The sequence below is a fragment of the Saccoglossus kowalevskii genome, chromosome 17 (genome assembly GCF_978046115.1).
Source record: "Saccoglossus kowalevskii chromosome 17, keSacKowa6.1, whole genome shotgun sequence".
Classification (NCBI taxonomy): domain Eukaryota; kingdom Metazoa; phylum Hemichordata; class Enteropneusta; family Harrimaniidae; genus Saccoglossus; species Saccoglossus kowalevskii.
This window is the reverse complement of record NC_140657.1, coordinates 667,978-695,493: the sequence shown is the minus strand read 5'-3', so window position 1 is coordinate 695,493 and position 27,516 is coordinate 667,978. Positions and strand designations below refer to the sequence as shown.

Genomic DNA, 27,516 nt, shown 5'->3' with positions numbered 1-27,516 from the left:
AGCAAAATAGTGAATTTGACCATCAGTTATTCCTTAAACAAACATATGCACATATATCTAAGCTTTCAGATGATGTATAAGTTTTGATAGTAGCATGCTTAATGTCTGAATCACAGATCATTTTTTTTCCTTTTTCTCAAAATATCAACTGTACATGTCGTGTCTTAAGTCATTATTAAATGTGTTCTTATTCTTTTTCTCACAGAGTACGTTTCTGATCAGTCTTCAGCGTTATTTCCGTCGAGGTGGTCCAGGATCACCAAGTGCCAGTCCATCAGGGACTATGTCATCACTGTCATCATCTGCCAGTAAAACATCACTCCATGGAGCATTCATTGATGCACAGGAACAAGCATTCTTTAGAGTTGTAAACCTGTATGTACAACAAGTACTTCGCTGATATTCTCCCGGGTCTTGTGACTTCTCATTAACAGATTGTTGAACAAATGTCGTAGTTGGTATACAAAAAAAAGTATACAAAAGCAATGTTGGTTAGTGTCAGTGTGTCCTCTAAGCTGATAGCACAGATTTATTGTGATCAACTATCTTGGCATGTCACTGACACTACAGAAAAGCATACATTGATATAGCAACATTTTACTATAGTTTAATAAAACGTGTGTCAAAACAAATTAAATGAGGTGCCAGTTTCTGCCACATACAATCTCTATTTCTTTTTAAATATTGTGACTGAAGACTTCTACAACGTCAGTAATATTAGTGACACACACTGGCTAATACAATCTAATACATGTGAAGTTTGTCATTTCTGTTGCTGTATTTTTAGCTCCGCTGTCGACTTTGTCGAGCGGAGCTTATCATATGAGTGATTGTCCGTCGTCCGTGTCAATGTTTTACTTTTTCGACTTCTTGAAAACTACAAGCCGGAATGCTTTGATACTTGGTGTATATGTACCTTGGGTAGACCTCTCTCAGATTTGTTCATTTCATGATCATATCTTCAATTCTCTAATTTTGGTGAATATTTTTGTAATTTTTGGTAAAAAGTGATATTTTCGACTTCTTGTTAAAAACCGCAAGTCCAATTGCTTTGATATTACATATATAGGTACTACATGTGGACCACTCTCAAATTTGTTCATTTTGTAATGATATCGTCAATTCTCTAATTTTGGTGAATATTTTTGTCATTTTTGGTAAAAAGTGATATTTTCGACTTCTTGTTAAAAACCGCAAGTCCAATTGCTTTGATATTACATATATAGGTACTACATGTGGACCTCTCTCAGATTTATTCATTTTGTAATGATATCTTTAATTCTCTAATTTTGGTGAATATTTTTGTCATTTTTGGTAAAAAGTGATATTTTCTTCTTGTTAAAAACCACAATCATTTATGGTGAAAAATGATATTTTTGAATTCTTGTTGAAAACAGCAAGTCCCATTGCATTGATACTATGCATATTGTTCATTTTCTAATGATATCTTCTGTTCTTTAATTGAGATGTGCATTGCTAACAGCGGAGCTATCTCAGCCGAGAGGCTGCTTGTTTGTAATTTTATTCTGAAATTCAGTTTTAGCCCTTTTGTGAATAAAAAAATATATAAACATGAATGAAGGTTGTCAATATAGTATTATAGCGATAGTTGCCTGAATAGACAAGGAAGGCAAGAAAATCAGAAAAGTTTGCTGGAAGGTCAAAAAAGATGGTGGAAAAAGTTGGATGAAGCATTTGAAATCTGAAATGGTAAATGTTGCTTTGAAATTTGATGAAATTGCCTTAAAATGCTGTAAAGGTTAAAAAGTTGTATGGAAAGGAGTCAAAAAAGTTGCCTCAAAATGATTGGCTGGTAATTAGAAAACATTTATTCAAAAGAACAAAAGGTTGTGAATGTGAAAAAAACTTGATTGAAATATGAGTGAAAGGAAGATGCCCAGAAAGTTAGCTGGTAAAAATGCCTGGAAAGTAAAAACAAATCAATTAAAGTTGTCTGGTAAATCATAGTTTGTTGATAAGAGTCTTGTTTTCAGTTTATAGCCATGACCAAGGAGAGACAGAGGAGGAGAGGGGTTATGCACTGATTGGAGGCCAAGTACTAAGTGAATATTATAATGTTGGACGTTGTCTTTATCTCAATCAAATTGGATTGAAGCAATTCAAATATCGTTTCTGTGATTCAGAACAAGCAGAGCTTATAGTGTGTAATTGTGACACCCTCAGTATGAGTTACAGACATTGTGTTCCCACATACAGGCAACATGACAGACAACCACCACATATTTATAGTTAGGCAACATGACAGACAGCCATCACATATTTATAGTTAGGCAACATGACAGACAGCCATCACATATTTATTAGTTAGGCAACATGACAGACAGCCATCACATATTTAAAGTTAGGCAACTTCGCAGACAGTCATCACATATTTATAGTTAGGCAACTTCGCAGACAGCCATCACATATTTATAGTTAGGCAACTTCGCAGACAGCCATCACATATTTATTAGTTAGGCAACATGACAGACAGCCATCACATATTTAAAGTTAGGCAACTTCGCAGACAGTCATCACATATTTATAGTTAGGCAACTTCGCAGACAGCCATCACATATTTATAGTTAGGCAACTTCGCAGACAGCCATCACATATTTATAGTTAGGCAACATGACAGACAGCCATCACATATTTATTAGTTAGGCAACATGACAGACAGCCATCACATATTTAAAGTTAGGCAACTTCGCAGACAGTCATCACATATTTATAGTTAGGCAACTTCGCAGACAGCCATCACATATTTATAGTTAGGCAACTTTGCAGACAGCCATCACATATTTATAGTTAGGCAACATGACAGACAGCCATCACATATTTAAAGTTAGGCAACATGACAGACAGCCATCACATATTTATAGTTAGGCAACTTGGCAGACAGCCATCACATATTTAAAGTTAGGCAACATGACAGACAGCCATCACATATTTATAGTTAGGCAACTTGGCAGACAGCCATCACATATTTATAGTTAGGCAACATGACAGACAGCCATCACATATTTATAGTTAGGCAACATGACAGACAACCATCACATATTTATAATTTAGCAACATGACAGACAGCCATCACATATTTATAGTTAGGCAACTTGGCAGACAGCCATCACATTTATAATTTAGCAACATTACAGACAGCCATCACATATTTATAGTTAGGCAACATGACAGACAGCCATCACATATTTATAGTTAGGCAACTTCGCAGATAGACTGTCGACAGTCCCTCTGGCCTTACGTGTGTGTGTTATTTTTATTAATATTAATCAAATGCCGAAGGCATTTCAAGCGAGGGCCGTAAGGCCCGAGAGACTGTTATAGCCTGCAGGACTGGCCTTGCTATTAATTATGCATGCATCTCGATGACGTAGTAATAATTTGCATATGGGCGGAGTTAAACTGTTATGCAAAGGTCAAATCGCGGGGTTTTTTTATGTCACGCATGACTTTGATCGTCTCGCCGAGTATAGATCGTTTTCTGCCAAGTATTATCCAGAACTACAAGTTGCGAACGCGAGTTATCTAATTTTAAACAAAGGAAGAGTGCGTTGGTGTCTCATGATGTACGACAACATTTTGCCCAGTAAAACTCCGACGAAAGTAGTGAGTAAATTGTGCATTCCCCCCCCCCCCCGATCCAATGACTTGTCGCTGGATTGGTCGAATACTTTCATACCCAAGTTTCTTCAACGCCAGCGAAACTGCATCGTCACAAGCCATCTTCAAAGCAGTGCACTGAACGAAGTTTATAAACTATTGCGTCGTCTGGTGGCTCAATTTTTTTTACTTCCTGTTGACCTGGGACTGCGTGACTTGTGGTTGGTTAGCATTTTTATGACATCACTCTGCCTGTCAATCATGATGGTACGCTACAGGAGAATTTCTCTACAGTGGCGAGTGGTGGCGCAGCAGGCTATAACAGTCTCTCGGGCCTTACGGCCCTCACTTGAAATGCCTTCGGCATTTCGCAAACGCCTACGGCGTTTGATTAATATTAATAATAAAAAAACAAAAACACACACACGTAAGGCCAGAGGGACTGTCGACAGTCTACTTCGCAGACAGTCATCACATATTTATAGTTAGGCAACTTCGCAGACAGCCATCACATATTTATAGTTAGGCAACTTCGCAGACAGCCATCACATATTTATAGTTAGGCAACTTCGCAGACAGCCATCACATATTTATAGTTAGGCAACATGACAGACAGCCATCACATATTTATAGTTAGGCAACATGACAGACAGCCATCACATATTTATAGTTAGGCAACATGACAGACAGCCATCACATATTTATAGTTAGGCAACATGACAGACAGTTATCACATATTTATAGTTAGGCAACATGACAGACAGCCATCACATATTTATAGTTAGGCAACATGACAGACAGTCATCACATATTTATAGTTAGGCAACATGACAGACAGTCATCACATATTTATAGTTAGGCAACATGACAGACAGCCATCACATATAACTGTGGAACAGCTGTAACTCGGGTGCTTTTATGCTACCAGGCTTATGGTATACTTGACACACATATCAGACACGAGTTGGCTTTAATATTTACATTTTTATTCAAATATCAGTGCTTTATTTATATTAACACCTTAATAATGTCTTTCACATCAACAGCTAGCGTTTCCTAACTGACAGATATTCTACACATGTCAGCAAGGTCACAGAGATCTTGGTCGTTAAAACGAGAGCCAAGTTACTCTCACAAAGATCATGCATGTAAAAACAAGAGGGAGAAGTTATTCAAATATTCATTTTCTTTTCATTTGAATAATTATTGGGGATCCTCAAATGGTGCCCTCTATTGGTGAACCAAACAATCCATCAACCAATAATATTACATATCATCAATGTTTTCAGTCTTGATGACCTTTCCAAGAGTTAGAGTCGGAGTCTCTTCCAAACATTTTTCTTCACACTCCACTTGGCTGTCATCCTTGACAGCATCTTTTTCTTTTCCTGTGTTTAACATTTTGTCGTAACTTCGTCTGCTTTTTTCATAAACAAGAAGTTGGTCTAGCTGTTGCAGAAGAGCAATGTCTTTGACAATTCGAGATCTTTCATTATCAATATTGACCTCACTTATTGCACCATCTACAGCATAAACTTTAGACATATTCAGATACGTATCTGCATCTGGCATCATTCCTCTTAGCTGATAATGCTGATGAAGAACATTCTCATTGGCCACTTGTAATCTGGTTCTTAATGAACTATCAGTTATTCTATAAATGAAAAAAACAAACAAGTGTTTTCTCCAGGCATCTTTGAGAACAGTGATTTTACCGTGTTCAAACTTTCAAGAGAACAATAAAAGGTCTTCTTATTCTAATAAAGGCTATATTGTTCAACGATAATCTATGCAACGAAAGCACTCTGACATTGTTTGGTCAACACTTACATGTCTTCCTGTGTTGGTATGGTAACAATGACAGTTGACATATCTGTAGACTGAGGTGGAGGTGGAGGTTGAGGTGGGTGTACTGTACTCTGTACAGGTTCAGTCACTTCACATTCATGATGCTTGTTGTGGAAACTAAAATGATAATAAACAAACAAATAAACATATGTACACAAGAAAACTGTCACTGAGACTGCAATAATTATTGGAATAACAACAACAAAATATATTATTGTCCCCAAAATGCACAAAGAATTACATTGATGCATCTAATATATGATGCATTTATTCAACTGAATAAGTAAAGTGGCTTTTGAAGATGCTAGTGTATACAATCACTGTAACTCGTAACCATGACACCCATCCATTTACGAATAAGATAAACAACAAGCAGCTTCTCGGCTGAGATAGCACATTTCAATTGAAGAACTATAGATATCATTAGAAAATGAACAATATGTATAGTATGTATAGCAATCGGACTTGCTGTTTTTAACAAGAAGTCAAAAATATCACTTTTTACCAAAAATGACAAAAATATTCACCAAAATTAGAGAATTTAAGATATCATCATGAAATGAACAAATCTAAGAGAGGTGTACCCCAAGTACATACACACCAAGTATCAAAGCATTCAGGCTTGTAGTTTTCAAGAAGAAGTCGAAAAAGTAAAACATTGACACGGACGCCGACGGACAATCACTCATATGATAAGCTCCGCTCGACAAAGTCAACAGCGGAGCTAACAATTTATGATTAAACAAGAAGCATGTCAGCTGATATATCTTTCAATTTTTGAAATGCACAAAATATTCTGATCCAGCATAGGATTTATACATGTACTGTCAAAATGTAATAATAATAATAATAATATTTATTGAAACCATATCCCAGAATGGGATCTTAGTTGAAAATACAATAAGGTAATACAAAAAGATATCAAACAAACAAAACAAACAAAAAACACAAGACATTCACAGACATTTGAATAAAGAAAAGAAGAGAAAAATTAAAGCCGCAAGCGTCACCCGGGCCCAAGCTGACAAGATTCTGTTTCATAATTAATGTGGTCACATGTTAGAAAATCAGGTAGCTTGAATTATCAGTAACATGAGGTCAAAATGAAGTTGGTACCATGTATTTACCTGGTTTGGTTATCGAAATATGGTTTTCAGGATACTGTAAAGGGGGTAATTATTCACTGGGTTTTAATTTAGCTTATTTCGCTGACTGGAAAAATGCGCTAAATTAAAACACAGTGAATATGTAAAATTTAACATAGAACACATTATCTAAATGACGAAACCGTGAATTTAAAACCCACTGATTATGCCTGAAATGGTAAATCAGTGAAATTTAAACCCAGTGAAAATTAGTCATTTTACAGTATATAATGAGTCATGTTCTTATGCACAATAATGAGATCACATAATCATATATAGCCATTTCTAATGTCAGTTACATCTTTCATTCAATGTCTTCATAATGACACTAGTTACATGTCCTGCTCTGCGACAGTGTTTTAGATATAACTGCTTTGCATATTAATGAGTTCACATGACCATATATGGTCATCTGTTATTTTAATCAAATCTCTTGTTCACTGTTGTCATAATGAGATATATCAGTTATGCATATTAATGAGGTTAGAAGCCCCCACCCCTTAGGCGCCCAGCGACAAAACCCAGCCACGTGCCATTCGGTTGAAAGAATGCATCTCAAGAGTAGAATGCACATATACAATTTTAGCCAAATTCGACCAATACAACACATGTAATTGCACAAGATTTGTTTTCATAAAATCCAAGATGGCGGCCAAACCATGTGACTGATCAAAATAATATTATTTTTCTCATATGGAGCTAAGGCTAGGCATGGTAAATATTAAAACATCTAGTAGATTGGTTGAATCACCTCTGAGAAACAAATGCCCAAACTTTTGGTCAATTTTGCTTAAAATCCAAGATGGCGGCCAAACCATGTGACTAATCTGAAATCTTTGAGGTTTCTGAAAGAGATTGATATATAGATGCCATACAGCAATAATGAAAATAATCCCTCAAGTGTGGCATGAGTAAAAAAACTACTTCCTGTATAGAAGAAATCCAAAATGGTGGCCAAACCACATGACCAATCGTAATAATTTTTTCAAACATAAATGGGATTCATATATAGAAGCAAAATACTACATATGAGAGCATTCTGCTTGGTGGTTCTGAAAAAGAAGATTTTAAAGTGTTTTTTGCCGTTTTTAGGAAAAACAACATGGCGGGAATAGTCACATGACCGCTAAAGTTTTTATTGCTGATATTTATTACACATGAGTTGTACTATATACCATAAAAAAATCTAGACGCCTAGACCCTCAGAAAGTTGTCAAACAACCACTTCCGGTTTTATTTCAATCCAATATGGCTGCCAAAGTAATTGACCAATCGAAATTCTGAAAGCATGTTGCACCAGTTCACATTAGGGACTATCAGTATAGAGCATTATTAGATCATTCCGTTCAGCGGTTTTCTCAAACGGCTTGACGAAAAAAGTTACGGAAGAAAGAAAGAAAGAAAGAAAGATTAAAGCCGCAAGCGGCGTCACCGGGGCCCAAGCTGATAAGATTCTGTTTCATGATTAATGAGGTCACATGTTAGACAATCAGCTGCAGGTAGATTGTATTATCAGTAACATGAGGTCGAAATGAAGTTGGTACCATGTATTTACCTGGTTTGGTTATTGAAATATGGTTTTCAGGATATATAATGAGCCATGTTCTTATGCACAATAATGAGATTACATAATCATATATAGCCATTTCTAATGTCAATTACATCTTTCATTCAATGTCTTCATAATGACACTAGTTACATGTCCTGCTCTGCGACTGTGTTTTAGATATGACTGCTTTGCATATTAATGAGTTCACATGACCATATATGGTCATCTGTTATTTTAATCAAATTTCTTGTTCACTGTTGTCATAATAACACAGGATTCATCTTCCTAACTGCAACAGTGTTTTAGATATGACTGCTATGCATATTAATGAGTTCACATGACCATATATGGTTATCTGTTATTTTAATCAAATCTCTTGTTCACTGTTGTCATAATAACACAGGATTCATCTTCCTAACTGCGACAGTGTTTTAGATATGACTGCTATGCATATTAATGAGTTCACTTGACCATATATGGTTATCTGTTATTTTAATCAAATCTCTTGTTCACTGTTGTCATAATGACACAGGATTTATCTTCCTAACTGCGACAGTGTTTAAGATATAATGGTTATGCATATTAATGAGTTCACATGACCATATATGGTTATCTGTTATTTTAATCAAATCTCTTGTTCACTGTTGTCATAATGACACAGGATTCATCTTCCTAACTGCAACAGTGTTTGAGATATAACGATTACGCATATTAATGAGCTCACGTGACTATATATGGTCATCTGTTATTTTAATCAAATCTTTTGTTCAATGTTGTCATAATAACACAGGATTCCACTTCCTAACTGCAACAGTGTTTGAGATATGACAGTTATGCATATTAATGAGCTCACATGACCATATATGGTCATTTGTTATTTTAATCGAATCTCTTGTTCAAGGTTGTCATAATAACACAGGATTCATCATCCTAACTACAACAGTGCTTGAGTTATAACAGTTATGCATATTAATGAGGTTAGAAGCCCCCCACCCCATGGGTGCCCAGCCACGTGGCCTAACAGTGTGCTATTGGGGCAAAATGATGCATCTGATGACACAAATGCACATACAAAATTTGAAAGAAATCAGACTAATACAAAACATGTAGTTGCATAATTTCTATTATCACAAAATCCAAGATGGCGGCCAAACCACCTAACTGATCAAAATAATATTATTTTTCTCGTATGCAGCTAAGGCCAGGCATGGTAAATATAAAAACATCTAGTAGATTGGTTGAATCGTCTCTGAGAAACAAATACCCAAACTTTTGGTCAATTTTGCTTAAAATCCAAAATGGCGGCCAAACCATGTGACTGATCTGAAATTTTTTTTAGGTTTCTGAAAGGGCTTGATACACAGATGCCATGAAGCAAAATTGAAAATATTCCCTCAAGTGTTGCCAGAGTAAAAAACTACTTCCTGTTTAGAAGAAATCCAAAATGGTGGCCAAACCACGTGACCAATCGTAAACATTTTTTCAAACATAAATGGGATTCATATATAGAAGCTAAATACTACATATGAGAGCATTCTGCTTGGTGGTTCTGAAGAAGAAGATTTTTAAGTGTTTTTTGCCGTTTTTAGAAAAAACAAAATGGCGGGAAAAGTCACATGACCGCTAAAGTTTTTATTGCTGATATTTATTACACATGAGTTGTTCTATATACCATAAAAAAATCTAGACGCCTAGACCCTCAGAAAGTGGTCAAATAGCCACTTCCGGTTTTATTTCAATCCAATATGGCTGCCAAACTAATCGACCAATCAAAATTCTGAAAGCATGTTGCACTAGTTCACATTAGGGACTATGAGTATAGTGCATTTTCAGACTATTCAGTTCAGCAGTTTTCTCAAACGGCTTGACGAAAGAAGTTGTGGAAGAAAGAAGAAGAAAGAAGAAGAAAAAACCGAACAATAAGAATAGGGGCCTCGCCCTTTGGGCTTGGGCCCCTAAAAAAACTGAACGATAATAATAGGGGCCTCGCCCTTTGGGCTTGGGCCCCTAAAAACCGAACAATAAGAATAGGGGCCTCGCCCTTCGGGCTTGGGCCCCTAAAAACCGGACAATAAGAATAGGGGCCTCGCCCTTCGGGCTTGGGCCCCTAAAAACCGGACAATAAGAATAGGGGCCTCGCCCTTTGGGCTTGGGCCCCTAAAGAAGAAACCGGACGATAACAATAGGGGCCTCGCCCTTCGGGCTTGGGCCCCTAAAAACCGAACGATAATAATAGGGGCCTCGCCTTTTGGGCTTGGGCCCCTAAAGAAGAAAAAACCGGACGATAATAATAGGGGCCTTGCCCTTTGGGATTGGGCCCCTAAAGAAAGAAGAAAAAAACGGACGATAATAATAGGGGCCTCGCCTTTCGGGCTTGGGCCCCTAAAAATTAAATTATTTGGTGGTTGGTTGAGGCATCTGGTATTTTAGGATTTTTTTTCTTGTCGTAATTTGAAACAAGTGTGGATGAATTTTCTAGCTCAATGATTGTTTTGTCATTTTTACTTTTTAGTATGTCTGTAAGTTGTTCGTCATCCGTCTTGATCATGATTTCTCGTTCCTTCTTGTATAGATTATAATGGAGAAGAAAATGTTTTTCGTTTTCAATTTCCTGTTTGTCACAAACTGAGCAAATTCAGTCCTCTGCTAAAATGTTATTATATCTTATATTATATCTGCCCCTTTCGATTTGAATGTATAATCGCCACCCAAAGTGGTTGGAAGATAATTTATTAATACAAATAAGACAATAATTTTTTTAGTGTAAGGGCCAATTTGTTAACAGATATTTGAAGGAAAAATAATACATGTAAATATGGTTGTTTTGATATTGATTTGAAAATGTCAATCAAAATACTTTTATCATTACAAACAGTGGTGGTATTTCTATACAAATAAAATTACACCTTTGGTCTCCAACATAGGTTTCAAGACTGTCTAATTATTATGCAAATTAGGTAATATGTATAGTTTCAACCCCAAAAGTTATATGAATAATCCCATCACACCATAATGTATCAGGTTGAGAAGTTTTTGAGATTGATAACTGAAAGACAAAACTTAGAAAGAAAGTGTGTGCTGTATTGGAATATTGTATTTACTCCATATTTATAGTTAGCACATGTGCTTCTATTAGAGCAAATACAGCTTTTAAAAATATAACTACAAGCAATTATCTGGGGGGTTCCAAGTAGCTATGGTTTAACCATTATAAATATTTAATAAAATAATGACCATATATGGTGATTTGATAATTTGGTCATATCTTGTCAGACATATAAAATATAAAAGCACCAGTTGCATGTCCCTACCTGCAACAGTACTTAAGATATTATTACCAAACGCTTCAGCGTGGTATTAAGAATTTGTTTTCAGAGTTGGGTGATACGAAGGTAGAAAATGGTTGCACATATGGGGGTAATCCCTGGAATTGCAATAGAGAGGGTTCATGCCAAAATACAATATATAGTGTTTTCATGTTTCGTCTGATATTTCTGTGGTATTCTGCTGCTGTAAGTAATGCAAGATTTGTTCTACAATTCAGTGTATTATGTGCACTCAAGGATTATTCGTTTTTTGCTAAAAACACCCCTATTTTTTAATGGCAGATTCGAGCTAGGCTCACTCCCACTGGGAAATGTGCATTGTCGCTTGAATGAGAGCTAATTAAACACATTTTCCAGACCGGCGAAATAGTATGTAACAGCCAATTGTAACAGCCTATCACATGATTTTACTGAGAATGTCAACATGGAAAGAGGCTATTCCATTTTACGCAGGAATAATTGGGAGTAGAATATGTGAGGGATTGTATAATCAGAGATGTGTATACTTAAAATTAATATCTATCCTATTTTGCATCGCTGAGCATTTCTGTTTTAGTATATTGGTTTGAAAATGTTGAACTTGCATGATTTGTAATGTGTTTTTTTTACTGAAACTTCCCTATTGATCGAATTCCGGGTTTGAACGAGAACGGCACACCACATGATTCGTTTGCATACAATGCTGAAAGCAAACATGCCATGCTACTGCGATACTCCACTGACGGGATGACTTACTAGTTCTGCATGCTACAACTTCGCTTGCGATGTTGCTTGTTAGTCATGGATTAAATGAATCTTGATTACCAGTTAAAATGTTGCTCATTTGGCGTTGGTAATCTTTATTTGGAACTGGGTAACGCCGCAACGTTGCCAGCAGAAGCCTCCTGGTACTTCGTACTATGATAAAACTCAGTCAACATACATCAAGTTCTCTCAATCGTAGTATTCCATGTGATGTACACCTAATATGCCAAAAATTTTGCTGAACGATTTGAACTGGATAAAAATAGCAGATGCAAAATTGTTTACAAAATAAAAATACTTCGGTTGCCAATGAAAACAAGCCGGTAAAAACAAGCAATATGTTTTCGGCTGTTACCATGGTAGGACATGAACGTCGTGAAGCTAACGTCGGTTTATAACTAAAACCGGGCACCTTATACGAGGTTCGCAAAATAACATTCAGTCTTTAAAAGTCACTTTATTTTATTGCTAGGACGTATTCAGCCGTTAAATGTATTATTTCCAACCATTTTGCGATAGTATTTTCTAGATTGGAGGCAGCATTTACAGTTTATTCAAAGTTGCGTTGGGATTACGTTGATACAGTGTAACAATGTCAGCGCCGGTGATCTCTTACCAGTGCGCAACGTAGCCAGAATAAAAGGCATGATCATTTGGCCACTGCTGTTACAAGACTGGTAGGAGGTAATAAATTTGAGGCGAGTGTATTCAAAAAACAGATTTTGGCTGTTGGCATGGTAGCGGTGAGTCAGGATTGTTTTTCCAATTAGTGATGGTACGACCTGCTTGTCAAGTATGAACAAAATCAGCCAAGCCAAAAAAAATCACAGAAGAGTTAAAAAGCCATTCCTGGTGAACAGTTACTCTAACTTTGGGGTAAACTTTCTCATTAATGAAAAAAGATATCAAAAATTCAAATAGTAACTGTGTGCCCACACTCAAGCCGAGTACAATGAGCTATGTCTGAGGTGTTGTATCCCAGGGAGTTGGGCAAACTTATGTATTTTAATAAATTATTGAATAATAAAATGTTATATAACTTTTCTTTTACCCCCCTCCCTTCCTGGTATCTATTTCAAGTAATCACTGATATTTGTTTATACCACTCTTTCCTTCATCACAATCTTTGTTACCCGCTAATGTTATATGCAGATTTTAATGCGCGATGTAGACACACCCTATTATAGGATATAACACAGTCCCTCTAGAGGGACTGTGGATATAGAGATATTTTACTATAATAGGGTGTGTCTACATCTCGCATTATTATGCAAATGCAAATGAGGTCTGAGCGCAAATAAAGTAGTCCTTTCAGGAGTACCGTTTTTCGAAATATAGCCGAAATAAACAATATTTAGAAGTACGATATTTTTCCTTGGGGTACATAAATATACTTGCCGAGTGAAATTAAATTTGAACAACAGTAATGGTAATTTTAGGCAGTCACTTATTTTGATTAAAACTAATTTGCATGTCACCCACGCAATAATGTTTTCGGTACTTTCACGGTCGATATGCAAATGAACATGGTATTTCCATTGGCTACCGAACTATTTTTATTTTGTAAACACATTTCCGTCTGTTATTTTTGTCAGGTTCAAATCATTCACCAGCATTTTTGGCATGTTACATGTACATCACATAGAAAACTAGGGTTGGGAGAACTTAATGTATGTTGACCACCTGGAAACTGAGTTTTATAAATCTTAAAGGGCTCTCGGAAGATTCACCCGCAGCCTGGACCCGCAGTAAAATCAGCGATTACTACTATGGAGCTGCAACTATCAACTTCGAGATACCAGGAGGTTTCTGCTGGCGACGTTGCGGTGTTACTCAGTTCCAAATAAAGATTACCAATGCCAAATGAGCAACATTTACCGGTAAACCAAGACTCAGTCTATCCACGACCAGCAAGCAACATCACAAACAAAGTTGTAATGTGCAGCTCACGAGTCAGCGACGACCGATGTCAACGAAAGTCATTCCGTCAGTGAAGTACCGCAGTTGCACGGCATCTGTGGAGGAACTTTTAATTTTAACATAAACCGTGTATCGTAGTAGCCCAGTTTAAGTTCTGGTTCTATCGTGGTCCCAACTAATGGGCGACAGTCGTTGTGTCGCATCCTGTTCGATATGGGGCTCATAGCGACGTATACAACGCGTGTAAAATACATTGTTTATTTACAAGAAATTCGAACACGCGCTGCGCGACTACCACCGCGCTTAAAAATCCACGAGTTATTTATTCGGACAATGACTCAAATCAGACGTCTGATTATTTTATTTTCACACGTACAGTGGCACGCGTTCTACACTGACACGCGTTGCTAGGTCGCAGTACTGTCTTGGAGCATATTAATGGTCAATTGGGTTCCCCGACCTAAATTTCTATCCCGGTTTGTTGCACGTTCTTTCTTTAATATCAAATAATAAAATATGGGACATATGTAATAATAACAGAACCCCACACCCTCCCCGTGGCTTCGCTCGTGAAAGTACGGCAGCAGAATACACCGCATCACTCGTGAAAATAACTTCCATACGCATTGAAAGCCACGGCGAGGGTATGGGGTTCTGTCATAATACTTCATTATCACTAAAAACATTTTCCCCTGAATTAAATTTCAGTGAAAATTCCATTTCTCTCATACTCTATTGAGACACAGCACAGTGAAAATTGGATTCACATGTAATGCTTGAAAACATGTCAGCAAAAATAAATTAAGTGAAATTCTACGTGACTTCATAAGAGTTGAAATGAACAAACCACACCCGACCCTACCACTCCATACACAATGTAAACTACACCCCAAAACATCCTTTCACCCACGGTTACTACCGTGTTTCACCAGTGTATTCTATTTGACTTCAGGAGAAATTGAAATAAACAAATTAATTATAATCTAGTTGAGCACTGATTAAATAAACTACCTTGTCTTTATGTCAACTTGAAGTTTTTTCTTTGCCTACATCAGTGACTTCAAAATATATGTTTCAATCCCAGGAATTTCACTTGCTGTTAATTGCATGGGAGTGCCAGTCTTTCATGAATTTCTATTGTCATGTCAATTTCTTGCGATTACTCGGAACATGAAGTTGTAACCACAGACCGTCTAGGTGCTGTAACTAAAACCTGGTGTAAGCACTGGTTAGGCAATCTTGAACTATGCATGTGAAGCCACCTGAGAGATCTAATATTCAATCCTATAGATTTCTCATTGTTTGGTAACTATTTGCTGCAAATGCAACAAAAATCAATATAAAAATATGACCCACACAGCATTCTACAGGTTACTTGCATACCATATAATAATATAGTCATCTAAAATATTAGTCATATCATATTGATCTCAACCATAAACAAATCAGGTTTGCACATTGTCCTATCTATACATCTATGCATCAAGTTTCATCATAATCCAATTTATAATTCTTGAGATATCAGTGGAACACATACAGACACACTAACTGCAAAGACTCCCATTTTGTGCTTTGCACATAGGAGTAAAGTAACTAACATGGTCTGTGGATTATCTCACATCAATTACTTACCAAGTTTATATGAAATCAGATTTTGTGAGATATCAGACATACACACATTTAGTATTAAGCAGTAAGAAGCAAGTTATCGAGGCTACTAGGTTTGAGAGGTTGAAAGTAAGATACAAAAGACATTACCAAAAAAGAAACAAGCAAAGCAGTTCAAAGAAAAGCCAGAGCTGATAAACAGGCATATCTAGAAGATCTTGCTGATTAAGTAGAAAAGGCAGTTAGAATTTGGAAACAAGGGAATTTATGTGGCAAACATTGTCAAATCAATGAGGCTCCTATTGTTGACAAATATGACTAATTACTGACTCAGTGAATCAGTCAATCAGCAACACTTCCCATGCATTCAGCGAACTGAAACAACACAACTACAAAGACTCTTGGATCAAAGACATTTACAACATAGACATCTCAAATTTCTAGAAATTGTGGATAGATGACATCAATAGATCCAAGTAAAAACGAACAGTTTGTTAAAAATATATTACATCAGCGTAGTAACATATTTACATTAAATTAATAAATAACAGAAAATACATCAAATTAATGTCACAACTGATCCTGGATTGCCATGAACAGATATGAGAACTATTAAAGATAGCAAATACAAGATGAAGTTCACATAACATTACATCTTGATATTACAAAAATACAGAAACAACAACACTGTACACTAGATTCATTGATCAGTAATTTGTTATTATCAAAATAGTGATATTCTAACATTTTTTTGCTTGTTCACTATTATTTTATAAGTGTAGAAACCACTTGTATAAAATCTGCTAAATAAATTCAATATTCAGTTGTTATTTATAGCATTCTTAGCTTCATCTGAATTGTTTTGGATTTTCGACACCGCTATCACTGTTTGCAAGATAGGATTAATCAAAGTCTTTGGATTAATAAAGACAATAAAAAACGAACTTCTGCGAAACTTAGTGCCACAAAACTGCACCTCCCCCCCCCCCCCCCGGACAATAACACGAAACGCTCAGGGTTAACAACACAGCTCGATGACAACGCAGTTGAGCGTCGATCGACAAGCCATCCTTTTGTTTTCATTTCACACAGACTCGGTCAGACCACAAGTAACAGAACACCGACGACAAATAAACAATCTGTGTAGACGAAGTTCCGTTTTGCCGTGGACCAACTGGTTTTGCTAATTGCAAAATAGAGTATACCTACAAACTCGGTACCCCGGACTTACAACGCAGTGTTGGGGGAAACATCAGTGGCTTACCAATTGAGGAGAAACTCCGCTACATTCACGTGAAATCCTAATGAGTGATGTTCTTTTACTCGGTTCCATCGATGAATTTGCCCAAATATATTGATTTTACCAATAGATTTTTTGGCTCGGGACAACTCTCTAGCCGAATCGCTGATTCGTGGACGACCTTTTCGGCGCTTACTGTTAACTTCAGGGTCACCCTGATTCATTTTGATAAAAATGGCCGTCCCTCAGTCGATAATGACGCATGCGCAGTCAAACCATTATTCGTGTAGGAAGCTCGGGCAGAGGAAGCCGCCAATGGCACGTTTGTTTTAACATTAATGAGGGGAGGCAAGGGGGGTAGCTGGTACGGTTTTACGGGAAATAAAAAGGGCTTTTCACAATTTACAAAGAAAAAAGGACGTTTTTAAAGTTTACAGTGTTAACAAATGGAACATTGAATGGTCCGAAGAGCTCTCCAACTCAAATTCTCCACCATTGCTGCGCCGTGTGAAAGAGACGCATGCGCATATTACCCTCGTAATGCTCTTCATTCGGTTAGAGGGCCTTTTACGTCTTGATATTCAATTTTGTAGTGAATTGTGTCATCTAGTCGTTTTACAGTTTCTAAAATGTAATTTCCCTGGATTATTCTTTACGATTTTTTTATTTGGATGTGAATTTTTGTACGTACGAGAAAAATGACACATTTTTACAGTGTACGAAAAAAATATTTGATTGATTACGTTGTACGTCTAGCCTGTGATTACAGAATTACGGAATTTGTTTTTTCTATTTACGTTGTACGAACAAAAAAATATTGCAATTACGTTGAACGAAAATAACCCTTGCCCCCCCCTCATTAATTGATCTAACTTTCATATATTAGTTGCGTTCACACACAGCTCCTTAGCACGGGCTAAGAGGTCAACATCACCAAGGTGCTTTTAACAAGTTGAAGCCTGATTAATGAAATCTTTGTTATTATTGAACATAAAATAATAATAATAATGTCATTACAATCATAAAGTTGAGGAAGAAATTACAATTTTTTGTTGTTTAGTTAATATTTCCATGGCTTTTCTAGTGAAAGTACTGTATTTGGCAAATAGAAACATCATGTTTAAAATTATTGAGAATTTATCTTTATAATTAATTCTAATAAATTATTGTACATTCTATCAAATTGTTCATAAATAGTAGTAGTAAAATTATAGTGTCACATGCAAATGTTATTGGACCAATACAAATAGTAATTAATTCATTACAAATCAGGTATTATTAGTAATTTATTAATTATTAGTACCAATCTGATATTGATAGTACCGACAGTTAATTAATTACTAAACAAGCATTGATACTAGTTAATCAATTCCCAAACAAGCATTGATAGTAGTTAATCAATTACCAAACAGGTATTGATAGTAGTTAATCAATCATCAAACAGGTATTGATAGTAGTTAATCAATTACCAAAGAGGTATTGATAGTAGTTTATCAATTACAAAACAAGCATTGATAGTAGTTAATCAATTACTAATCAGGTAATGATAGTAGTTAATCAATTAACAAACAGGTAATGATAGTAGTTAATCAATTACCAAACAGGTATTGATAAGAGTTAATCAATTACCAAACAGGTATTCATAGTAGTTAATCAATTACCAAACAGGTATTCATAGTAGTTAATCAATTACCAAACAGGTATTCATAGTAGTTAATCAATTACAAAACAAGCATTGATAGTAGTTAATCAATTACTAATCAGATAATGATAGTATTTAATCAATTACCAAACAGGTAATGATAGTAGTTAATCAATTACTAAACAGGTATTGATAAGAGTTAATCAATTACCAAACAGGTATTGATAGTAGTTAATCAATTACCAAACAGGTATTGATAGTAGTTAATCAATTACCAAACAGGTATTCATACTAGTTAATCAATTACCAAACAGGTATTCATAGTAGTTAATCAATTACAAAACAAGCATTGATAGTAGTTAATCAATTACTAATCAGGTAATGATAGTATTTAATCAATTACCAAACAGGTATTGATAAGAGTTAATCAATTACCAAACAGGTATTGATAGTAGTTTATCAATTACCAAACAAACATTGATAGTAGTTAATCAATTACCAAACAGGTATGGATAGTAGTTAATCAATTACCAAACATGTATTGATAGTAGTTAATCAATTACTAAACAGGTATTGGTAGTAGTTAATCAATTATCAATCAGGTATTGATAAGAGTTAATCAATTACCAATCAGGTATTGATAGTAGTTAATCAATTACCAATCAGGTATTGATAGTAGTTAATCAATTACCAATCAGGTATTGATAAGAGTTAATCAATTACCAAACGGGTATTATAGTAGTTAATCAATTACCAAACAGGTATTGATAGTAGTTAATCAATTACTAATCAGGTATTGATAGTAGTTAATCAATTACCAATCAGGTATTGATAGTAGTTAATCAATTACCAAACAGGTATTCATAGTAGTTAATCAATTACAAAACAAGCACTGATAGTAGTTAATCAATTACAAAACAAGCATTGATAGTAGTTAATCAATTACTAATCAGGTAATGATAGTAGTTAATCAATTACCAAACAGGTAATGATAGTAGTTAATCAATTACCAAACAGGTATTGATAAGAGTTAATCAATTACCAAACAGGTATTCATAGTAGTTAATCAATTACCAAACAAGCATTGATAGTAGTTAATCAATTACCAAACAGGTATGGATAGTAGTTAATCAATTACCAAACATGTATTGATAGTAGTTAATCAATTACTAAACAGGTATTGATAGTAGTTAATAAATTACTAAACAGGTATTGATAGTAGTCAATCAATTACCAAACAGGTAATGATAGTAGTTAATCAATTACTAAACAGGTATTGATAAGAGTTAATCAATTACCAAACAGGTATTGACAGTAGTTAATCAATTACCAAAGAGGTATTGATAGTAGTTAATCAATTACCAAACGGGTATTGATAGTAGTTAATCAATTACCAAACAGGTATTCATAGTAGTTAATCAATTACACAAAACAAGCATTGATAGTAGTTAATCAATTACTAATCAGGTAATGATAGTATTTAATCAATTACCAAACAAGCATTGATAGTAGTTAATCAATTACCAAACAGGTATGGATAGTAGTTAATCAATTACCAATAAGGATACTGATAGTAATTAATCAATTACCAAACAGGTATTGATAGTAGTTAATCAATTACCAAAGGATATTGATAGTAGTTTACCAATTGCCAAACAGGTACTGATAGTAGTTAATCAATTACTAAACAGGTATTGATAAGAGTTAATCAATTACCAAAGAGGTATTGATAGTAGTTAATCAATTACCAATCAGGTATTGATAGTAGTCAATCAATTACCAAACAGGTAATGATAGTAGTTAATCAATTACTCAACAGGTATTGATAAGAGTTAATCAATTACCAAAGAGGTATTGATAGTAGTTAATCAATTACCAATCAGGTATTGATAGTAGTCAATCAATTACCAAACAGGTAATGATAGTAGTTAATCAATTACTAAACAGGTATTGATAAGAGTTAATCAATTATCAAAGAGGTATTGATAGTAGTTAATCAATTACCAATCAGGTATTGATAAGAGTTAATCAATTACCAAAGAGGTATTGATAGTAGTTAATCAATTACCAAAGAGGTATTGATAGTAGTTAATCAATTACCAAAGGATATTGATAGTAGTTTACCAATTACCAAACAGGTACTGATAGTAGTTTATCAATTACTAAACAAGCATTGATAGTAGTTAATCAATTACTAAACAGGTATTGATAAGAGTTAATCAATTACCAAACAGGTATTGATAGTAGTTAATCAATTACCAAACAGGTATTGATAGTAGTTAATCAATTACCAACGAGGTATTGATAGTAGTTAATCAATTACTAAACAGGTATTGATAGTAGTTAATCAATTACCAAAGAGGTATTCACAGTAGTTAATCAATTACCAAAGAGGTATTGATAGTAGTTAATCAATTACCAAACAGGTATTCATAGTAGTTAATCAAATACCAAACAAGTATTCATAGTAGTTAATCAATTACAAAACAAGCATTGATAGTAGTTAATCAATTACTAATCAGGTAATGATAGTATTTAATCAATTACCAAACAGGTATTGATAGTAGTTAACCAATTACTAAACAGGTATTGATAAGAGTTAATCAATTACCAAACAGGTATTGATAGTAGTTAATCAATTACCAAACAGGTATTGATAGTAGTTAATCAATTACCAAACATGTATTGATAGTAGGTAATCAATTACTAAACATGTATTGATAGTAGTCAATCAATTACCAAACAGGTAATGATAGTAGTTAATCAATTACTAAACAGGTATTGATAAGAGTTAATCAATTACCAAAGAGGTATTGATAGTAGTTAATCAATTACCAATCAGGTATTGATAGTAGTCAATCAATTACCAAACAGGTAATGATAGTAGTTAATCAATTACTAAACAGGTATTGATAAGAGTTAATCAATTATCAAAGAGGTATTGATAGTAGTTAATCAATTACCAATCAGGTATTGATAGTAGTTAATCAATTACCAAAGAGGTATTGATAGTAGTTAATCAATTACCAAAGAGGTATTGATAGTAGTTAATCAATTACCAAAGGATATTGATAGTAGTTTACCAATTACCAAACAGGTACTGATAGTAGTTTATCAATTACTAAACAAGCATTGATAGTAGTTAATCAATTACCAAACAGGTATTGATAGTAGTTAATCAATTACCAAACAGGTATTGATAGTAGTTAATCAATTACCAACGAGGTATTGATAGTAGTTAATCAATTACTAAACAGGTATTGATAGTAGTTAATCAATTACCAAAGAGGTATTCACAGTAGTTAATCAATTACCAAAGAGGTATTGATAGTAGTTAATCAATTACCAAACAGGTATTCATAGTAGTTAATCAAATACCAAACAAGTATTCATAGTAGTTAATCAATTACAAAACAAGCATTGATAGTAGTTAATCAATTACTAATCAGGTAATGATAGTATTTAATCAATTACCAAACAGGTATTGATAGTAGTTAACCAATTACTAAACAGGTATTGATAAGAGTTAATCAATTACCAAACAGGTATTGATAGTAGTTAATCAATTACCAAACAGGTATTGATAGTAGTTAATCAATTACCAAACATGTATTGATAGTAGGTAATCAATTACTAAACAGGTATTGATAGTAGTTAATCAATTACTAAACAGGTATTGATAGTAGTTAATCAATTACTAATCAGGTAATGATAGTAGTTAATCAATTACCAAACAGATAATGATAGTAGTTAATCAATTACCAAACAGGTATTGATAAGAGTTAATCAATTACCAAACAGGTATTCATAGTAGTTAATCAATTACCAAACAAGCATTGATAGTAGTTAATCAATTACCAAACAAGCATTGATAGTAGTTAATCAATTACCAAACAGGTATTGATAGTAGTTAATCAATTACTAAACAGGAATTGATAGTAGTTAATCAATTACTAAACAGATATTGATAGTAGTTAATCAATTATCAATCAGGTATTGATAGTAGTTAATCAATTACCAATCAGGTATTGATAGTAGTTAATCAATTACTAAACAGGTATTGATAAGAGTTAATCAATTACCAAACAGGTATTCATAGTAGTTAATCAATTACCAAAGAGGTATTGATGGTAGTTAATCAATTACCAAACGGGTATTGATAGTAGTTAATCAATTACCAAACAGGTATTCATAGTAGTTAATCAATTACACAAAACAAGCATTGATAGTAGTTAATCAATTACTAATCAGGTAATGATAGTATTTAATCTATTACCAAACAAGCATTGATAGTAGTTAATCAATTACCAAACAGGTATGGATAGTAGTTAATCAATTACCAATAAGGATATTGATAGTAATTAATCAATTACCAAACAGGTATTGATAGTAGTTAATCAATTACCAAACAGGTACTGATAGTAGTTTATCAATTACTAAACAAGCATTGATAGTAGTTAATCAATTACTAAACATGTATTGATAAGAGTTAATCAATTACCAAACAGGTATTGATAGTAGTTAATCAATTACTAATCAGGTATTGATAGTAGTTAATCAATTACCAATCAGGTATTGATAGTAGTTAATCAATTACCAAACAGGTATTCATAGTAGTTAATCAATTACAAAACAAGCATTGATAGTAGTTAATCAATTACTAATCAGGTATGGATAGTAGTTAATCAATTACCAAACATGTATTGATAGTAGTTAATCAATTACTAAACAGGTATTGATAGTAGTTAATCAATTACTAAACAGGTATTGATAGTAGTTAATCAATTACCAAACAGGTAATGATAGTAGTTAATCAATTACCAAACAGGTATTGATAGTAGTTAATCAATTATCAATCAGGTATTGATAAGAGTTAATCAATTACCAAACAGGTATTGATAGTAGTTAATCAATTACCAAACAGGTATTCATAGTAGTTAATCAATTACCAAACAGGTACTGATAGTAGTTTATCAATTACTAAACAAGCATTGATAGTAGTTAATCAATTACTAAACATGTATTGATAAGAGTTAATCAATTACCAAACAGGTATTGATAGTAGTTAATCAATTACCAAACAGGTATTGATAGTAGTTAATCAATTACCAACGAGGTATTGATAGTAGTTAATCAATTACTAAACAGGTATTGATAGTAGTTAATCAATTACCAAAGAGGTATTCACAGTAGTTAATCAATTAACAAAGAGGTATTGATAGTAGTTAATCAATTACCAAACAGGTATTCATAGTAGTTAATCAAATACCAAACAAGTATTCATAGTAGTTAATCAATTACAAAACAAGCATTGATAGTAGTTAATCAATTACTAATCAGGTAATGATAGTATTTAATCAATTACCAAACAGGTATTGATAGTAGTTAACCAATTACTAAACAGGTATTGATAAGAGTTAATCAATTACCAAACAGGTATTGATAGTAGTTAATCAATTACCAAACATGTATTGATAGTAGGTAATCAATTACTAAACAGGTATTGATAGTAGTTAATCAATTACTAAACAGGTATTGATAGTAGTTAATCAATTACTAATCAGGTAATGATAGTAGTTAATCAATTACCAAACAGATAATGATAGTAGTTAATCAATTACCAAACAGGTATTGATAAGAGTTAATCAATTACCAAACAGGTATTCATAGTAGTTAATCAATTACCAAACAAGCATTGATAGTAGTTAATCAATTACCAAACAGGTATTGATAGTAGTTAATCAATTACTAAACAGGTATTGATAGTAGTTAATCAATTACTAAACAGATATTGATAGTAGTTAATCAATTATCAATCAGGTATTGATAGTAGTTAATCAATTACCAATCAGGTATTGATAGTAGTTAATCAATTACCAATCAGGTATTGATAAGAGTTAATCAATTACCAAACGGGTATTATAGTAGTTAATCAATTACCAATCAGGTATTGATAGTAGTTAATCAATTACTAATCAGGTATTGATAGTAGTTAATCAATTACCAATCAGGTATTGATAGTAGTTAATCAATTACCAAACAGGTATTCATAGTAGTTAATCAATTACAAAACAAGCATTGATAGTAGTTAATCAATTACTAATCAGGTAATGATAGTAGTTAATCAATTACCAAACAGGTAATGATAGTAGTTAATCAATTACCAAACAGGTATTGATAAGAGTTAATCAATTACCAAACAGGTATTCATAGTAGTTAATCAATTACCAAACAGGTATGGATAGTAGTTAATCAATTACCAAACATGTATTGATAGAAGTTAATCAATTACTAAACAGGTATTGATAGTAGTTAATCAATTACTAAACAGGTATTGATAGTAGTTAATCAATTACCAAACAGGTAATGATAGTAGTTAATCAATTACCAAACAGGTATTGATAGTAGTTAATCAATTATCAATCAGGTATTGATAAGAGTTAATCAATTACCAAACAGGTATTGATAGTAGTTAATCAATTACCAAACAGGTATTCATAGTAGTTAATCAATTACCAAACAGGTATTCATAGTAGTTAATCAATTACCAAACAGGTATTCATAGTAGTTAATCAATTACAAAACAAGCATTGATAGTAGTTAATCAATTACCAAACAGGTATTGATAGTAGTTTATCAATTACCAAACAAGCATTGATAGTAGTTAATCAATTACTAAACAGGTATTGATAGTAGTTAATCAATTACCAAACAGGTAGTGATAGTAGTTAATCAATTACCAAACAGGTATTGATAGTAGTTAATCATTTATCAATCAGGTATTGATAAGAGTTAATCAATTACCAATCAGGTATTGATAGTAGTTAATCAATTACCAATCAGGTATTGATAAGAGTTAATCAATTACCAAACGGGTATTATAGTAGATAATCAATTACCAAAGAGGTATTCACAGTAGTTAATCAATTACCAAAGAGGTATTGATTGTAGTTTATCAATTACCAAACAGGTATTGATAGTAGTTAATCAATTACAAAAGGATACTGATAGTAGTTAATCAATTACCAAACAGGTATTGATAGTAAATCAATTACCAAAGGATATTGATAGTAGTTTACCAATTACCAAACAGGTACTGATAGTAGTTAATCAATTACTAAACAGGTAGTGATAAGAGTTAATCAATTACCAAAGAGGTATTGATAGTAGTTAATCAATTACCAATCAGGTATTGATAAGAGTTAATCAATTACCAAAGAGGTATTGATAGTAGTTAATCAATTACCAAACAGGTACTGATAGTAGTTTATCAATTACTAAACAAGCATTGATAGTAGTTAATCAATTACTAAACAGGTATTGATAAGAGTTAATCAATTACCAAACAGGTATTGATAGTAGTTAATCAATTACCAAAGAGGTATTGATAGTAGTTAATCAATTACCAAAGAGGTATTGATAGTAGTTAATCAATTACTAAACAGGTATTGATAGTAGTTAATAAATTACCAAAGAGGTATTCACAGTAGTTAATCAATTACCAAAGAGGTATTGATAGTAGTTTATCAATTACCAAACAAGCATTGATAGTAGTTAATCAATTACCAAACAGGTATGGATAGTAGTTAATCAATTACCAATAAGGATACTGATAGTAATTAATCAATTACCAAACAGGTATTGATAGTAGTTAATCAATTACCAAAGGATATTGATAGTAGTTTACCAATTACCAAACAGGTACTGATAGTAGTTAATCAATTACTAAACAGGTATTGATAAGAGTTAATCAATTACCAAAGAGGTATTGATAGTAGTTAATCAATTACCAATCAGGTATTGATAGCAGTCAATCAATTACCAAACAGGTAATGATAGTAGTTAATCAATTACTAAACAGGTATTGATAAGAGTTAATCAATTACCAAACAGGTATTGATAGTAGTTAATCAATTACTAAACAGGTATTGATAAGAGTTAATCAATTACCAAACAGGTATTGATAGTAGTTAATCAATTACCAAACAGGTATTCATAGTAGTTAATCAATTACCAAACAGGTATTCATAGTAGTTAATCAATTACAAAACAAGCATTGATAGTAGTTAATCAATTACCAAACAGGTATTGATAGTAGTTAATCAATTACCAAACAGGTAATGATAGCAGTTAATCAATTACTAAACAGGTATTGATAAGAGTTAATCAATTACCAAACAGGTATTGATAGTAGTTAATCAATTACCAAACAGGTATTCATAGTAGTTAATCAATTACCAAACAAGCATTGATAGTAGTTAATCAATTACCAAACAGGTATGGATAGTAGTTAATCAATTACCAAACATGTATTGATAGTAGTTAATCAATTACTAAACAGGTATTGATAGTAGTTAATCAATTACTAAACAGGTATTGATAGTAGTTAATCAATTACCAAACAGGTAATGATAGTAGTTAATCAATTACTAAACAGGTATTGATAGTAGTTAATCAATTACCAATCAGGTATTGATAGTAGTTAATCAATTACCAATCAGGTATTGATAGTAGTTAATCAATTTCCAAACAGGTATTGATAGTAGTTAATCAATTTCCAAACAGGTACTGATAGTAGTTTATCAATTACCAAACGGGTATCAACAGTAGTTAATTAAACAGGTATTAATAGTAGTTAATCAATTACCAAACGGGTATTGATAGTAGCTAATCACTTACCAATCAGGTATTGATAGTAGTTAATCAATTACCAATCAGGTATTAGTAGTTAATAAACAAATATATATCTTTTTTAACTGTACAGTCCACTGTTGACTAGCTTCATTTACTGGTTATTAGCATTTGTGCGCTTTGTAGTATTGGCTTCCTATCACAATACATGCCATGAAAACTGGATTACCAACGCTACTTATTAT

The 27,516-nt window shown here is 33.4% G+C and overlaps 2 protein-coding genes across 3 annotated transcripts in view; one reads left to right on the top strand and one right to left on the bottom strand.

Annotated features, from left to right (window-relative positions):
* Positions 1–1,967, top strand: part of LOC100373187 (nucleoporin NUP188-like) — a 109,679-nt gene extending 107,712 nt beyond the window's left edge. Inside the window, exon 50 of the mRNA XM_085492356.1 lies at positions 206–1,967. Coding sequence (XP_085348482.1) covers positions 206–400 — 195 coding nt within the window. The 3' untranslated portion in view covers positions 401–1,967. The remainder of the gene's footprint in view (positions 1–205) is intronic.
* Positions 1,968–4,582: 2,615 nt separating this feature from the next.
* The window catches only part of LOC102806973 (uncharacterized), a 33,730-nt gene continuing 10,796 nt past the window's right edge, over positions 4,583–27,516 (bottom strand). Inside the window, exons 1-3 of one of the 2 annotated variants that reach the window (XM_085492482.1) lie at positions 17,023–17,275; positions 5,449–5,583; positions 4,583–5,272 (exon numbers count right to left, since the gene is read on the bottom strand). In XM_085492482.1, the coding sequence (XP_085348608.1) occupies positions 4,885–5,272; positions 5,449–5,583; positions 17,023–17,222 (723 nt within the window). In that variant the 5' untranslated portion in view covers positions 17,223–17,275 and the 3' untranslated portion in view covers positions 4,583–4,884. Of the gene's footprint in view, positions 5,273–5,448; positions 5,584–17,022; positions 17,276–27,516 lie in introns of those variants that run through there. The other variant, XM_085492481.1, reaches the window with a different exon arrangement.